The following is a 16,957-nucleotide window of genomic DNA, read 5'->3' as shown; positions in this document are numbered from 1 at the left end:
AGTTGCGAATGCTCCAAAGCTGGAAGTTTTTAAGAAGATGTTGGATAACCCTTTGTCTGAAGTGGTATAGAATTTCCTGCCTAAGCAGGGGGTTGGACTAGAAGACCTCCAAGGTCCCTTCCAGCTCTGTTATTCTAAATTCTAAATTACACAGAGGTAGGTTGGTAGCTGTGAAACAGTTCCCTCTTCCTTATAGCAAAAGCAATGACAGGTGGTCCTCAACTTACGACCGCAACTGAGCCTAGAATTTACGTTGCTAAGTGAGGGAATCGGTTGAGTGAGCTTTGCCCCGTTTTACGACTTTCCTTGCCACGTTTGTTAAACGAATCGCTGCAGTAGTAACCCGGTTGTTAAGTGAATCTGGCTTTCCCATTGACTTGGCTTGTCAGAAGGTCACAAAAGGGGATCACGTGACTCTGGGACACAGCAACGGTCATAAGTATGAGTCCATTATCAGGTATCCAAATGAAAGTCACGTCACTATGAGGATGCTGCAATGGTGTGAAGCCAAGTCCCTTTTTTTAGTGCCATTCTAAACTTTGAACGGTCACTAAATGAATTGTTGTAAGTCCAGGGCTTCCCGTATTTATTTTTTTAACCCAGCCAGCATGCAGAAGGAGCAGCTTGGTGCCCTGTGGTTCGTGATGCCAGCTGCCATGTAAGTTGGCTGCCCCCCCACCACCATCTCAACGCCCGTCCTTCCGATTTTCTCTTTTCTCCGACCCCCAAATGCAATTTTTGGATCTCTCTTTTATTTATTTATTTATTTGCATTTATATCCCGCCCTTCTCTGAAGACTCAGGGCGGCTTACACTGTGTTAAGCAATAGTCTTCATCCATTTGTATATTATATACAAAGTCAACTTTTATTGCTCCCAACAATCTGGGTCCTCATTTTACCTATTTTATAAAGGATGGAAGGCTGAGTCAACCTTGGGCCTGGTGGGACTTGAACTTGCAGTAATTGCAAGCAGCTGTGTTAATAACAGACAGACTTAGTCCATTGAGCCACCAGAGGCCCTTCTTCATGGGTCTTCTCCCCTCTCCCCTCGCCCAACTTTGTAGAGGTTGCCTCTGTCTGCCCATCGCTTTGGATCCCTGCTCATGCTGGGATCCTGTCTCACTTTGGGTCCCTTCTCACTTTGAGTTCCTTCTCATTTGGGGTCCCTTCTCTTAAGCTGAGGAAGCAGGCGATTAAAGGCCTGGAGATTAAAATATAGGAAGAATGGCTGCAGGATTTGGGTTTGGCCAGTCTAGAGAAAAGAAGGACTGGGGTGTGGGGGACATGAGAGCAATAGCAATAAGACATATCCCGCTTCACAGCCCTCTCTAAGCGGTTTACAGAGTCAGCCCCTGGCCCCCAACAATCAGGGTCCTCATTTTACCCACTTCGGGATGATGGAAGGCTGAGTCAGCCTTCAACTGGTCAGGATCAAACTGCTGGCAGTGGGCAGAGTTAGCCTGCAATACTGCATTTTAATCACTGTGCCACCATGGCTCTTAGATATAGATGGATGGATGGATGATAGAAGATAGATAGATAGATAGATAGATAGATAGATAGATAGATAGATAGATAGATAGATAGATAGATAGATAGAGATAATAGACAGACAGACATAGAGACAACTAGCAATAGCGCTTAGACTTATATACCGCTTCAGAGCCCTCTCTAAGCGGTTTACAGAGTCGGCCTCTTGCCCCCAACAATCTGGGTCCTCATTTCACCCACCTTGGAAGGATGGAAGGCTGAGTCAACCTTTAGGAAGAGGGAGGGAGGGAGGAAAGAGAAACAAGAGGGAGAGAAAGAAGGTAGAGAAGTAAGCTATACCAATAGCACTTAGACTTATACACCGCTTCACAAGTATTTTGCAGCCCTTTCTAAGCGGTTTACAGAGTCAGCCTCTTGCCCCCAACAATCTGGGTCCTCATCTTACCAACCTCCGGAGGACAGAAGGCTGAGTCACAACCTTGAGCCTGGTAAGATTCAAACTGCCAAATTGCAGGCAGGCAGCAGAAGTTGCCTGCAGTACTGCACTCTGACCACTGCGCCACCACGGCTCATGACGGCAGTCTTCCAGTATTTGAGGGGCTGCCCCAAAGAAGACGGGGGGTCAACTTATTCTCCAAAGCACCCGAAGGCAGGACAAGAAGCAATGGGAGGAAACTTAACCAAGGAGAGAAGCAACCTGGAATTAACCTGGAATTAAAGAAAGAGAAAACTTCCTAACAGTGAAGACAATTAACCAGTGCAGGGGTCTGCAACCTTGGCAACTTGAAGACTTGCGGACTTCAACTCCCAGAGTCCCTCAGCCAGCTTTGCTGGCTGAGGAACTCTGGGAGTTGAAGTCCGTAAGTCTTCAAGTTGCCAAGGTTGCAGACCCCTGAACCAGTGGAACAGCTTGCCACCAGAAGTTGTGGATCACTGGAAGTTTTTAAGAAGGGCCTGGACGACCACTCGTCTGCAATGGTATAGGATCTCCTGCTTGAGCAGGGGGCTGGACTAGAAGACCTCCAGGGTCCTTTCCAGTTCTGTCCTGATTCTCTTTCTGAATTGTGCTTTATTAGCGCTGGCGCTGCCCCTGTGCGCCCGCGTGCGCCCGGCTGGCGTAATGCACCCCTTTCCTGGGGTGTGGGTGGGGGGAGTGCAAGGGAGGAGAAAGGGAAGAAAGGGAAAGAAGCAAAGAAGGAGGGGAGGTCTTCCTCTCTTTCTCTCTCTCCGTCCCGTGAGAAAGCGTGCAACCCGGCGTAGGAGAAAACTTTTCCGAAGTTTTCTTTTTTTTTTTTTTTTCCTCCTTCCCAAAAAGTTCTTTGCAAACGCGGCGCTTTTTTTTTCTTCTTTTTTTGGTCTTTTCCTTTCCTTTTCTTCTTTTTTGTTGTTGAACGCTGCCGCAAAAAGGAAGGGGGGAAAAAATGCGACTCTGGTGGGACTCGAACCCACAACCTTTGAATGACTCCGTCCCGTCATTGATCTAGAAGTCCAATGCGCTATCCATTGCGCCACAGAGCCTTACGCGTTCTCGCAGCGCAGCCTGCCCGCCCTCTGCTCCGGCCCATAAGCCCCGGCGGAGCTGCTTCCCCATCCAACCCTTGCTTTGCATTGGCCTCGCTGGAGTTGGGGGGAAGGAGGGGGGGGCCATCCGTGGGAAGCAGCGCCGGCCGCGACCCCCCCCTTCCCTTTTGCAGAAGGAGGGTCTCCCCCGACCCCCCCGACCCCCCCTCCGTTGCTTTTCGCGTGCAACTTGGTGCGTGATGTGCATTGTGCGTTGCACGGGTGCAAATCCCTGTGCGGGGGGGTGGTCTTTGGGGAGGGGGTTTCTTCGCCCCACCCATGCAATTCGACAGCGCCGTTCTAGAACTCCGGAACAATTTGCAGAGAAAGAGAGAGAGAGGAAGAGAGAGAGGGGAGGAGAGAAGAAGAGAGAGAGAAAGAAAGAACGAAAGAACGAAAGAAAGGAAGGAAAATGGTGGGGGGGGAGAGAGACAGAAAAAAAGAACGAAAGAAAGCGAAAGAAAGAAAAAGAGGAGAGGGGGAGAGAGAGAGAGAGAGAGAAAGAAAGAAAGAAAGAAAGAAAGAAAGAAAGAAAGAAAGAAAGAAAGAAAGAAAGAAAGAAAGAAAAAGAAAGGGGAGGGAGAGAGAGGAAAAATAGAGAGAGAGAGAGAGAGAAGAAAGAGGGAGGAGGGAGAGAGAAAGAAAGGAGAGAGGAAAGAGAGCAACGAAAGAAAGAGAAAGAAAAAGAAAGAAAGAAAGAAAGAGGAGAGGGGGAGAGAGAGGAAAGAGAGAGAGAGAGAAGAAAGAAAGAAAGAAAGAAAGGAGAGAGGGAGAGAGAGAGGAAAAAGAGAGAAAGAAAGGAGAGGGAGAGAGAGGAAAAAGAGAAAGAAAGATAGAAGAAAGAGGGAGGAGGGAGGGAGAGAGCAAGGAAAAAGAGCATGGAAAGAGAGAGGGAGAAAGACAGAGGGGAAGAGAGATAGAAGAAAGAGGGAGAGAGAAAGGAAGGAAGGAAGGAAGGAAGAAAAAAAGGAAGGAGGGGGAGAAAAGAAAGAGAGAGAGAAAAAGAGAAAGAAAGATAGAAGAAAGAGGGAGGGAGGGAGGGAAAGAGAGGGAGAAGAAACGGAACCCCCCCATCCCTCCCCTTTGCCCCCAGAGTCCCGTGGCTGGGAACGCGGGAGAAACTACACTTCCCGCCGTGCCTTGCGGGAGAAGGCGAGGGGGAGGGGTTGCCGAGAGCGCCCCCTGGCGGGTCCTCGGGGCTCCGCCAGCGCCCAGAGACCGGAGCGGCTTTTTTTTTCCAGCATCCCTTCGGAGGCTGCTTCGGAATTACGCCGCCTCCTCCGCCTCCTCCTCCCGCCGCTGCCGCTGCTGCCCTTCGCATGGGGAAGGCTGGGCCAGGCAGGTGCGAGCCGGGACGGGAAGGAAACGCCGGTGGCTCAGCAGATTTGGGCTTGGACAGCAGCTGCTGGAGGAGGAGGAGGAGGAAGAAGCGCCCGATCCTGCGCTTGGGGCTGCCTTGCCACGCAGGGGCGGGGGGGGGGCGAGCAGCCCCTTCGCTTCCAAAGGGATGCGGGGAACGCCCAAGCCTGGCTGCAGGTGGGTGGCAGGGCACGGGGAGGGAAGGGGGGGGTCCCTGATGAAGGGGTATATGATCATGGGGAACAAAAACGGGGGGGGTGCTCTCCCCCCCTCCAAGACCCCCCACCCATTCCATCCCAGGGAGAGGTTCCTCCCCCCCCTCCTCTCCTATCTTTTGCTGCCCCCCTCCTCCAATTAAATGCACCGTCTGGAAATAGGAGCCAGGATGGATGGGGAGGGGGGAGAGAAGGGGGTCTTTGGAATTGAGGATGCAGGGGAGGGGGATAATCCAGGGGTTCCCCCCCCCCCGCCGCTGCCCTTCCAGCCTGGTTCTTCACCCCAAAAGAAACGAGACTCTCCTTCCTGGGTTGGGGAGGGGGACTATATTCCCCATCAGCCCCCCCCCCCCGCCCGCCCCAACATGGGAGTTCTTCCAGGCCCAGCAAAGGGAGGCGGGGGGGGGGGCAAGTGAAGAATGCAAACCACCCCCCCTTTCCAAGCATTGCAGCAAAATCCTTGCTCTACTTTACTCAGAAGTAAACACCCCCTCCCTCAAATTGGGATGACTATGGGGGGGGGTCTTCTTCCGGCCCTCTTAACGGGTGTATGGGAGCTGGTGCCCCCACGCTGGCCTGTTTGCATGGCAATTGCCGTAGGGAAAGAGTGTGTTTGCGGGTCTGCTGCTGGTGTGTGTTGACAAGAACGCCCCGCCGAAGCACCATGTGTTGAGCCTTTGCCAACAAGTCCACAAAAGGGAAGGAGAGAAAGGGAGGAATAGGATGAGGAACGGCGGGTGGGTGGCTCCCCCTCCCCTCCCCATGGCTTTAAATCATCTTTAAGCCCCCCGAGAGCATCAAAATCAGACGGCTGGACAAGGCTAGCAGGCTCTTCTCCGCCCCTGCGGTAGAAAATGCGGGGTGAGGTTGCAAAATAGAGCCCCTTCTTCCCCACCCCACCCCCCACCCCCTGCCTTGCCAGCTTTCACTCCGCAGTCCTTCAGAGCAGCCTGGACTACAAAGCCCATCGCCTTCCAGCCAGTCTGCTGGGAGATCAGCCTCCTAGTTAGGGAAGAGAGGTCGGTTATGAATGTTTTACGGTTATAAAACAGTGGCGCTGGATTTATTCTACCCGCATCGCTTCGGTGCCTTACTCGGAATATTAGAATAACAGGGTTGCAAAGGAGGCCTCAGAGGTCATCTACTCCAACCCCCTGCTCAAGCAGGAGACCCTCCTGCACCCAAACCGGCTGTCCAGTTTCTTCCTGAAAACCTTCGGCGACTAAAAATGGACTTTTCCCTCCTTCCTCACCCCCCTCAACAATGATTTCTTTAAAAAAAAAAATTAGCACAGGGCAAGGAGTGGGAAGGTCTTAGCCAACCCACTTCAATATTTCAAATCACATTTTACAAGTTTTCGGATCCCATTCCGTCTCTCCTGCTTCTGATTTCGGCCCTGTTGGAAGCTGGAATTTTGCTTCCGCTTTTGCAAGGTCAGAGAGAGTGTGGTTGGGTTGGGGTTTTTTTCTTCCTTATTCCGCGAAGGTAAAATGGTCATAAGTAAAAAAAAAAACCCTCTTCAAATTCCTGAAGATTTTCCTTGGTGGATCCATGGATAAGCCAACATTATTTTTGAGGTCAGGCAAGGCTAAAAACTTATGGATCCAGTTTGAATCGGGATCAGACTTTGACTCTGCTTGATGGATATCAAAAGTTTTCGGGGTAACCCGAAATCGGGATCAAACTTTGACTCTGCCTGGTGGGTTTGAAAAGTTTTGGGGTAACCCGAAATTGGGATCAAACTTTGACTCTGCCTGGTGGGTTTGAAAAGTTTTGGGGTAACCCGAAATCGGGATCAAACTTTGACTCTGCCTGGTGGGTTTGAAAAGTTTTGGGGTAACCCGAAATCGGGATCAAACTTTGACTCTGCCTGGTGGGTTTGAAAAGTTTTGGGGTAACCCGAAATCGGGATCAAACTTTGACTCTGCCTGGTGGGTTTGAAAAGTTTTGGGATAACCCGAAATTGGGATCAAACTTTGACTCTGCCTGGTGGGTTTGAAAAGTTTTGGGGTAACCCAAAATCGGGATCAAACTTTGACTCTGCCTGGTGGGTTTGAAAAGTTTTGGGGTAACCCGAAATCGGGATCAAACTTTGACTCTGCCTGGTGGGTTTGAAAGGTTTTGGGGTAACCCGAAATCGGGATCAAACTTGACTCTGCCTGGTGGGTTTCAAAAATTTTGGCGTTAACCCTTGTCTGTGTGATGAATTTAAGGTCTCGTTGTATATAGGGCCTCTGTGGCTCAGACTGGTAAGACAGTCTGTTATTAACAGCAGCTGCTTGCAATTACTGCAGGTTCAAGCCCCACCAGGCCCAAGGTTGACTCAGCCTTCCATCCTTTATAAGGTAGGTAAAATGAGGACCCAGATCGTTGGGGGCAATAAAAGTTGACTTTGTATATAATATACAAATGGACGAAGACTATTGCTTGACATAGTGTAAGCCGCCCTGAGTCTTCGGAGAAGGGCGGGATATAAATGCAAATAATAATTATTATTATTAATTAATTAATAATATGGGGGGAAATGAGCAATTGAGTGAATTCAGAAAACTTTAGCTCGGCTAAAAGGGTTAGAAGATTGTGTGAATGCAGCTAATAGTAAAACGGTGATCCGGAAGATGGGCTGAGAGAAGGAAGGGAAATGCAATTGTGCCGCTTGCCATTAAAAAAAAAAAATGCATCGATGAAGCATTTTAAAAAGGGGAAACCGGCCTTCCTCGCAATGAACAGGCAGAAAATCCAGTTATTGTGCTATCAAAGTCAGTAGCAGTGAGGACTTGGCAAGCCGTGCAAAGGGCATAATTTTCTGCTTAGCCAAGTAGGGAGTTTTATGGAAGGGCCCGCAGGGCGGTAAGATTGCCCAAGAGCGAAACGGCAACGAAGGCGGTGATTTGGGAAGGCTGAGCATCTAATCTGGGGCAGGGCCCCGTTGTCAAAAGCAATCCTGGAAAAAGTAAAATTAAAAAGGATGCTTCAGCTGGAAATGAAGACGCCTGGTTAGCATATGGAAAGGAAGGAAGGAACTGCTCGCGGTCCTTGAGCATATTCAGGAAGGTAGCAGCGGAGATGAGGACGTGGCTACGGAGTAGGTCCTAAGGTGGCCTCCAAGAAGGAAGTTCTGGAAGGCCCAGCAAAGCTAAGACCACCAGCTCCCAGGCAAGGAGGTAAGAAAGACAGGGAGAGAGTGTTCAAAACTCACTAGAGATGGCGGAAACCGTAGAGACGGGAGGGTAGATTAATTAGAGGAAAAACGAAGGTCTGGGATGAGAAAAAAAGCCATCTTGAGTTCCTCTTTCAGGGAGAGGGGAGGGAATGATTTCTAACTGCCATCCTCCAAGTTTGGGTTCTCCCAAAGGTGCTTTTTCAAAAGGCAACTGGGCTCTGGTTTTTCCTGGAAGGCGTTCCGGTTCTCCTCCAAGAAGCGTCTTCAGTTCTTCAGGAGGCAACTAGACTTTGGTTTTTCCTTGAAGACGTTTTGCTTCTCCTCCAAGAAGCTTCTTCAGTTCTTCAGAAGGCAACTGGGCTTTGGTTTTTCCTTGAAGACGTTTTGCTTCTCCTCCAAGAAGCTTCTTCAGTTCTTCAGAAGGCAACTGGGCTTTGGTTTTTCCTTGAAGACATTTCGCTTTTCATCCAAAAAGCTTCTTCAGTTCCAATCCAAGAGGCTTCTTCGGTCAGAACTGAAGAAGCTTCTTTGAGGAGAAGCGAAACAAAGGGAGAACAAAGTCCAGTTGCCTTCTGAAGAACTGAAGAAGCTTCTTGGTTGAGAAGTGAAATGTCTTCAAGGAAAAACAAAGTCCGGTTACCTTCTGAAGAACTGAAGAAGTTTCTTCTCATCCAAGAAGCTTCTTCAGTCAGAACTTGAAGAAGCTTCTTGGATGAGAAGAAGCGAAACGTCTTCAAGGAAAAACAAAGGCCAGTGGTCTTTTGGGGGAGGGGAGGGCGAAAAAGCAACTTTGGACTAACCATGACCCGGAGGACTGAGCACCTCCATAGAACCTCAAGTCTGGATTGGCACATTTTTCCCAGATGGAGACATTTCTTCAAACATTGGTTTTAGAACAGGGGTCTCCAATCTTGGTCCCTTTAAGACTCGTGGACTTCAACTCCCAGAGTTCCTCAGCCAGCAAAGCTGGCTGAGGAACTCTGGGAGTTGAAGTCCACAAGTCTTACAGGCAGTGGTGGGATTCAGCCAGTTCGCACCACTTCGGGAGAACCGGTTGTTAACTTTCTGAGCAGTTTGGCAAACTGGCTATTGGAAGAAATCATTAGGGCAGAGAACCGGTTGTTAAATTACTTGAATCCCACCACTGCTTACAGGGACCAAGGTTGGAGACCCCTGTTTTAGAAGGTCCTGGGACAAAGAGCCTTTATTTCTTTATTTATCGGTGAACATTGATTAGCCTGGAAACTTTTGTGGTCGAGATGTGAAGCCAAGGCGATCAAAAGATCTTGTACGATAGGAGAAATCTCTCTTCTCTCTTGAGTCCAGCAGACTCAAATCAAATCAAATCAAAGGTTTGCAAATCCTTCTCCCCTTCGCCCCAAGATGCCCCCGGGCAAAATCTTTTCATTCATTTTGTGAGTGTGTGTTTTTTTTAGGGTGGGCGGCTCACAATTTCAGCTGGTTTCTTCCTATCTTTGCCAGGGGGACGTTCAGACGTGCTTCTGCGCATGGGTTGCAAGAGGCGAGGAAGGCATCCCAAAACATAAATGGATCTTTCCAGCAGATCTGGCAAGCTGTTTTGCAAAGCTTCGGGTGGCTTTAGCCAAAAAAAAAAAAAAAAGAGGGACTTCAAGGCAAACGGCTACGAATATGATTTTTCCAGCGGCATCTTAAACAGCCGTGAGGCATAATTTGTTGCCTTTGCTTTTCTTAAAAACGTTTTCATCCTGTAGGGAACTTTTTGACTTCCCTGTAAGGCATGTGAGTTATAAGCCTGGACAAGGTGTAATTTTTTTCCCCCAGCTTCGGGTTAAACTCTGCACTTTTCCTGCATGTGTGTGTCTGTGTGCATAATGGTTATCTTTTGAGAGCCGAATGCAACACAATTTCATTTGAATGTATACATTAGTATACATTTAAAGTGTCAATAAAGTTTTATTCTATTCTATTCTATTTTATTTTGATTTCTCTTCTCTTCTCTTCTCTTCTCTTCTCTTCCAGTCCAGTCCAGCCTAGTCCTTATTCTATTCTATTCTATTCTATTCTATTCTATTCTATTCTATTCTATTCTATTCTATTCTATTCTATTCCTATCCTATCCTATCCTTTATTTCATCCTTTATTCTATTCTATTCTACTCTGCTTATTATTTCATTCTCTATTCTATTCTATTCTATTCTCATTATTTCATTCCCTATCCTATCCTATCCTATCTTTTATTTCATTCTTTATTCTACTTTATTCTACTTTACTCTACTCTACTCTATTCTACTCATTATTTCATTCTTTATTCTATTCTACTCTACTCTGCTCTATTTTTTACCTTTTGGAATTAAATCTCCTCACCTACGTGCTCTTTTCGCAAACCACCTGAAGACTCATTATTTGAAAATTTCCACTTTAGGGAGAGAAAGTTGGATTCCCACAGTGCTATTTCTTCAGGACGGGTGGTGGAAAGCCTTCGGTTTGCTTTACAGTGAAATGAACTGCCAATAAATGCAGTGAAATGTTTTTTATTATGAATATGCTTAAATGAATACTTATTAATTTAACTTAATGAACGTAATAGCTTTAGTTAAAGTGTTTCATTGGATAGCGAGTTTCTTCTGTCTGCGACATTTTAAAATTTGCTAGCTGGTCTAAAGTCTCAATAACTTCCGGCTTTAGAAAGTCTTTTAGAATAACAGCGTCGGAAAAGACCTTGGAAGTCATCTAGTCCAACCCCCTGCTTAGGCAGGAAACCCTACACCACTTCAGACAAATGGTTAGCCAACATCTTCTTAAAAACTTTCAGTGTTGGAGCATTCACAACTTCTGGAGGCAAGTTGTTCCACTGATTAATTGTTCTCACTGTCAGGAAATTTCTCCTTAGTTCTAAGTTGTTTATCCTTGATTAGTTTCCACCCATTGCTTCTTTGGAGAATAGCTTGACCCCCTCTTCTTTGGGGCAGTCCCTGAGATATTGGAAGGCTGCTATCCTGTCTCCCCTAGTCCTTCTTTTCATTAAACTAGACATGCCCAGTTCCTGCAACCGTTCTTCCTATGTTTTATCCTCCAGTCCCCTAATCCTCTTTGTTGCTCTTCTCTGCACTCTTTCTAGAGTCTCCACATCTTTTTTTACATCACTTTTGACATTTGACTTGCTGGATTTGGTGTTGATATTCAGCTAGGAAAGGTAGAATTATATGCTGGGTCTGCTTTATTTAAAATAAGATTCTTTCGGCCTCGACTAAGTAAATAATAGACATGTGAGTATCGAAAATCGAAGTGAGCCCAGCTTGGGAGCAAAGGTTTTTACCGGTATTATTTTCTGACGCTCCTAAAGTTGGAAAGATCGATTCGAATCAATCTTTATTACAGTCATAACCAGCATAAAGATTGGAGATAAATGTGACTATTTCAGAGATGAGCAATCAAGGAAAAACTCAAGAGGGACCTTATCTCGCCTAGAATCTCCCCTCATCAAAGAAGACCAAAGTCATAATTAAAAGATTGTGATTATTGTAATAGCAGCTGTCGTGTCCTGGAATGCCTTTGGACTTTTGGCCTAAAACTTTGGACTTTCTAAACTCTTTTTTTAAATCAGGTGATGATCCTAAGAGCGTTCTCTCTAGTTGGGGAAAGCGAAGGGAAGAAAGAAGCGAAGGAAAAAATTTACTAATCGGAGGATTAACTAAGATCGGGAGCCTGCATTTCTCACAGTACGTTGCATCCAATTAAATATGTTTGTTTTCTTTTTCCAAAGGAACAAATGTAGCAAAGAGAGATGAATTCATCCAGCTTAAAGAAATATTTGCGCTGGTTTTATTTCTATCTGCATCGTTGCGGTGCCCATATTTAGAATATAGAATCACAGGGTTGGAAAGGGACCTCAGAGGTCTTCTAGTCGAACCCCCTGCTCAAGCAGGAGACCCCCCCAAACCGTTCTGGATAAACAGCTGTCCAGTTTCTTCTTGAAAACCTCCGGCGACTTAAAATGGGAATATTTTTATTCCTGTTGTGTTTTTTTTTTCTTTCAGGCCAATATGATGCGTTGGCTGAGCCTCCTTTCATTCTCCGTCATTTTCTGGCTGTTTTTTGGCCTGCCCTTGGTTCAAGTTCTGCCTGCCCTTTTCATATTCTATTTGGGCTCCGGTGGATGGAAGTTCTTCCGCATTTTCGCCAAGACCATCAAACGAGATCTTATGTAAGTCACGCTGTTTCTTCCTTCCTTTCCCTTTGGATACTAGAAGGCCTCCCTGCAGCCGCCTGGGCTGGCTGGGAGGCAAAAATGGGCTGCAGGGAGGCACCAGCACTCCCTGAGCCCCATTTTGGGCCTAGTAGGACTCCCGGCACTTACCTGGGAGCCAAAAGGCGGTGCGTGGGAACTCCTAGAAGGAGCGGGGAGGAGAGGGGCCAGCCAGCAATTTAACTACCAGTTTTCCCAAACCGTCTGAATCCCACCACCGGATACAGGTAGTCCCTGACTTATAACCACAATTTCTGTTGCTAAGGGAGGCAGTTAAAAGTGAGCTTTGTTTCGCTCTATGACCTTCCTTGCCACCATTGTTAAGTGAATCCCTGCGGTTATTCAGCTAGTCCCAGGGTCGTTAAGTGAATCTGGCTTTCTCCCTTGACTTGGCTTGTTGGACGGTCGCAAAGGGGAATCACATAATCCCTGGACACTGCGACCGTCATAAATACAGGGCTGCGGTGTGGCTCAGGCTGTAAGATAGCCTGTTATTAAAATACAGCAGCCTGCAATTACTGCAGGCTCGATTCCCACCAGGCCCAAGGTTGACTCAGCCTTCCATCCTTTATAAGGTAGGTAAAATGAGGACCCAGATTGTTGGGGGGGCAATAAGTTGACTTTGTAAATATACAAATAGAATGAGACTATTGCCTTATACACTGTAAGCCGCCCTGAGTCTTCGGAGAAGGGTGGGATATAAATGTAAATAAATAAAAAAAAATACGAGCCAGTGTTTGCCAAACTTCAGGAATTCTATCGTGTGACCCTGGGGATGCTGCAGCGGCCATAAGTGTGAAAAACGGTCCTAAGTCATTTTTTGGGGGTGCCGTCGTAACTTTGAAATGGTCATTAAATGAACTGTGATAAGTCCAAGGACTATCTGTAAGCCAAAACCTTTGCCGGCGTCCTTTTCCGCGCCATAAAATGAGCTTGATCGAGAACCAGGTTAAAGGAAAAATGACTCCTGGGTATTATTAGCGGTTAGAAAATAGGCACAGAGGAGGAAAATAACAATAATCTTGATTTAACTTTGAAAAACAAACCAAGCTGCTAAGGTTGAGGGAATTCCTTTCCCTTGTTTGGTCGCATTTCTCATTTTATTTTTGTTTTTTTTCCAACCGGGTGCTGGATAAGAGCAAAGAGGAGAAAAGGAGGGTGAAATGTCGGCCCGGTGTCCTGCTTTTCAGGGGTTATTGTGTTTATTTATTAACTCTCCCTCTGCAAAACGACTCTCTTGGATTTGGGAGAGAACAAAATATATATATATATATATACGCAAAGTTGAAAAGGCCTGAAAAGGAAAAACAGAAGGCAAATTCAGGAAACGCTGGCAGATTACATCAGCCCAGCGTGGGCTGCCTGCCCTTTCGAACGCCTTCTCAGTTAAGGAATGCCTGTTAATCGGTTGGCAAAACAGGTCAGAAAAGGTGGCCGACTTGATTTCCAGAGGCAGGGAGTTCCGCAGGCTCGCAGCCATGAACAAAAACCCTTTCTTCTGCCTGACACGCCAGGTAAACTGAATGGGGGACAGACGCATTGAAAGAGCAGACAGCTTTATCTCTTTCGGCTAACTTTTTTTAAAAAAAAAAAAAACGTGGCTCGTGATTCGTTCTCGAAACAGCTACCAAATCTTCCCGGAAGACCCGTTTTGTGTCATGCTGACATTTTTGTGCCACGCTGCCCACCTGCCCCCACCTCTGGCCATTAAAGCCCCCCTTCCCCCAGCCATTTTTCTTCTAGACGTGCCAGATTTCCATCGCAACCCCCATAAAAGCCGATGCCAAGGAGTCCTGAGCTTCTAGCCCGACCAGTTTTTCCGGCAAATAAAAAAAAAACACATAAGATTAAAAGCCGAGAATTTGCAACGCTGCAGAGATTTGAACCTGGGAAACCGGCAGACGCCGCCAAAGGCGTGCTGACTCCTGTCGGACGGACGCCAGGGGAAGCCGACGACCAGAATCGACCTGCGTAGGCCGGGCAGTCGTTGAGTAAGATATTTTAAATTCATCAGCAGCCGACAGTTGAAGCTGTTCCACCCGCTTTCGACATGGAACCGGAGGTGGGGGTTTTTTGTGTGTGTGTGTGTGTGTTTGTGCACTGCACAGTTGCTAAGCTGTGGTTTGGAGGTGCGTGCTTGGGGGATTGACCATGGGTGATTTCCTCTGCAGAGTTTCCAGCATCTGGGGACAATCTTGTCCAAAGTTGACGATAAAAGGTTGTATTCACTGAACTCTAAATGCTGGCGGGGGGGGCTCCTTTGAGGCTGTCTAGACTAACCCCCTGGCTAAGGCGAAAAATCCAGAATGAGACTCTTTCTGGCCCAGCTCCTGTTGAACGTTCTTGACCCTTCCTTCATTTCGAGATACGACTTGTGGGATGCTTGGTGACCTCTGAGCTTGGTGGTTTTCTTGCAGACGTTTCGTGACCCAGCTAAGTAGCATCATCAGTGCTGGAAGGGAATGAGATTGGGGGGGAAGGGGAGGAGGAGGAGGAAGAGGAGGAAGAGGAGGAGGAGAATGACTGTGGGATGCTTGGTGACCTCTGAGCTTGGTGATTTTCTTGCAGACATTTCGTGACCCAACTAAGTAGCATCATCAGTGCTAGAAGGGAATGAGATTTGGGGGGGGAAAGAGGGGGAGGAGGAGGACGACGACGACGATGACAGTTGGGTCCTTGTTGGTGTCTTAGCTTGCAAACATTTCATGACCCAACTAGATGGGAAGAGGAGGAGGAGGACGATGACTGTGGGGTCCTTGGTCCTCTCTGAGCTTGCTGGCTTTCTTTCAGACGTTTCCTGACCCAACTAGGTAACACCAGCAGCACTAGCGAGTGTGGAGTTATCTCCCTGCTTTATATAAAGCAGCCTGCCCTGCCAGTATTTGGGGCCGTGTGGTTTTCTCCTTGGCAGTTCTTTGATGAGGGAATTGTTTTCTTCTTGATTGTTTGTCTGGTGTTCATCCCTGCTTATCTTGGGTGTTGGTTGTCAGGGAGGTTTTGTTCTATTCTTTTGGTTTCCTTCTTAGGTTGGCCCGGTTATCTACTTGCTAATTATCTAGCTGAAATCTTTGCAAACAAATATCCCAGCTCAGAGAGTACCAAGGACTCCACCGTCCAATCCTGAGCCTGCAGAGATTCCCTTATATTGCGGGGGGGGGGGGGAATGCCAACTACGGAGGACAGTCCGAAAAGATTTGTCTTCCCTGCCGCCTCCCACCTGAAAAAGACTGGACGACATCCCTTCCTTCGCTCATGATGGGCAGAAGGAATCATCTTGCACAAAGAGCCGCAGCCAAGACGAAAGAAGAGAAATCTTGAGTTCAGGCCAGAAGTGGTAACCCGAGAAAGCATCTCCACGCAGGGCTGGGCTTCAAAACAATTTTAGCAACCGGTTCTCTGCCCGGTTGCTGGGTGGGCGTGGCCATGGTGGGCGTGGCCTACTCAGCCTCCTGCACCACGGGGCGGGGGGGTCCGTTTTCTCCCACTCCAGTCTCCGGAGGCTTTCCTTGAGGGTGAAAATGGTCTCCCCAGGCCCTCCAGAGACCAGAAATGGGACTCTGTTTCTGGACTTCTGATAATTCCAGTAGGCCCGTTTTTCGCCCTCTCTGGGCTCCAGATTTCCTCAAGCCTCCGGGAATGAAGTTTGGGCGTGGCCTACTTAGCCTCCTGCACCACGGGGGAGGGGGGGAGGCGTTTTCGCCCTCTCCAGGCTCTGGAGGTTTTCCTCGAGTTTCCGGGCAGGCGAAAACAGCCTCCCCCGGGCTCTGGAGGCCCTCCGGAGGCCAGAAACAGGCCCGTTTTTCGCCGTCCCAGAGCCTCCACGCGGGCCCTGTAGGCCGTGTGGAGACTCCTGGGAAGGGAGGGGTGGGTAGTAAGGGCCAGCCAGTCCTTGCAACTATCGGTTCGGCAAACCAGATGTAAAATTAGCATCCGGTTGGCCCGAACTGGTCCAAACCGGCTGAATCCCACCCCTGGTCTCAGACACGACCCTACCACATTTTTGTGAAGATAAAGGGAGGTGGAAGCATAGCGTCTTCAGACTCAACAAGATTCTCTTAACTGTAATTGTATAATAAAAGTTGTATTAGCACGGAGGTCTTTGGTTTCCATATTGGGTCTGCCTTGACGCTTGTCCCAAAGGTCCTTTTTCAAAAGGCAACTGGACTGACTTTGTTTTTTTTCCTTGAAGACGTTTCGCCTCTCATCCAAGTAGCTTTTTCTATTCATGAACCGAAGAAGCTTCTTGGGTGAGAAGAGAAACGTCTTCCAGGAAAAACCAAGTCCAGTTGCCTTCCGAAAAACTGAAGAAGCTTCTTGGATGAGAAGCGAAACATCTTCCAGGAAAAACCAAGTCCAGTTGCCTTCCGAAAAACTGAAGAAGCTTCTTGGATGAGAAGCGAAACTTTTTGTAGGAGGAACAAAGTCCAGTTGCCTTCTGAAGAACTGAAGAAGCCTCTTGGATGAGAAGCGAAACGTCTTCCAGGGAAAACCAAGTCCAGCTGCCTCTTGAAAAAGCACCTTTGGGACAACCAGGGTGTCGTGTCCCACTCCTCCTCTGACGGCCGGGCCTGTAAAGTCTGTATCAAGCGTGGCCACGAAGCCTCTGCAGCTTTGCCAAAGTCCTGTCAGAGTTCTCAGGGCAGGCAGGAGACCAGGATGTGACTTCAGCAACCAGATGAGACTTTGCCTGACTCAAGGAATGCCAAAAAGCAGATCCTTTATATAGGCCATGGGGTGTGGCTCCATGACTCAGCACTTATCGAGGCCTGCCCCTCCCTTCCTTTTGCTGACGTCGCCTCTCCATTCTCCGGAAGCGGGGATCTGTCCACCCTTCGTCTGCCTGCCCAGCTGCCGGCAATTCTAGCTCGTGACTGGCTTCATGCTCATCATGCTCACACACTGTGTGGGGGAGGTTTATTTGCTCAGTCTGTCCGGGCATG

The 16,957-nt window shown here is 48.0% G+C and overlaps 1 protein-coding gene and 1 non-coding gene across 8 annotated transcripts in view; one reads left to right on the top strand and one right to left on the bottom strand.

Annotated features, from left to right (window-relative positions):
• Positions 1-2,916: 2,916 nt before the first annotated feature.
• Positions 2,917-3,010, bottom strand: TRNAR-UCU (transfer RNA arginine (anticodon UCU)). The gene is made up of 2 exons: positions 2,974-3,010; positions 2,917-2,952 (listed from the first exon to the last, which is right to left on the bottom strand). It is a non-coding gene; the product is annotated as a tRNA-Arg (tRNA).
• Positions 3,011-4,499: 1,489 nt separating this feature from the next.
• Positions 4,500-16,957, top strand: part of SLC27A4 (solute carrier family 27 member 4) — a 31,363-nt gene continuing 18,905 nt past the window's right edge. Inside the window, exons 1-4 of one of the 7 annotated variants that reach the window (XM_058159614.1) lie at positions 7,174-7,790; positions 9,272-9,469; positions 11,376-11,490; positions 11,809-11,975. In XM_058159614.1, coding sequence (XP_058015597.1) covers positions 11,815-11,975 — 161 coding nt within the window. In that variant the 5' untranslated portion in view covers positions 7,174-7,790; positions 9,272-9,469; positions 11,376-11,490; positions 11,809-11,814. Of the gene's footprint in view, positions 4,589-7,171; positions 7,791-9,271; positions 9,470-11,375; positions 11,491-11,808; positions 11,976-13,913; positions 14,009-16,957 lie in introns of those variants that run through there. The other 6 variants (XM_058159613.1, XM_058159616.1, XM_058159612.1 and 3 more) reach the window with 6 other exon arrangements.

This window comes from Ahaetulla prasina, chromosome 16 (assembly GCF_028640845.1).
Source record: "Ahaetulla prasina isolate Xishuangbanna chromosome 16, ASM2864084v1, whole genome shotgun sequence".
NCBI lineage: Eukaryota > Metazoa > Chordata > Lepidosauria > Squamata > Colubridae > Ahaetulla > Ahaetulla prasina.
This window is presented reverse-complemented; position numbering and strand designations above follow the sequence as displayed.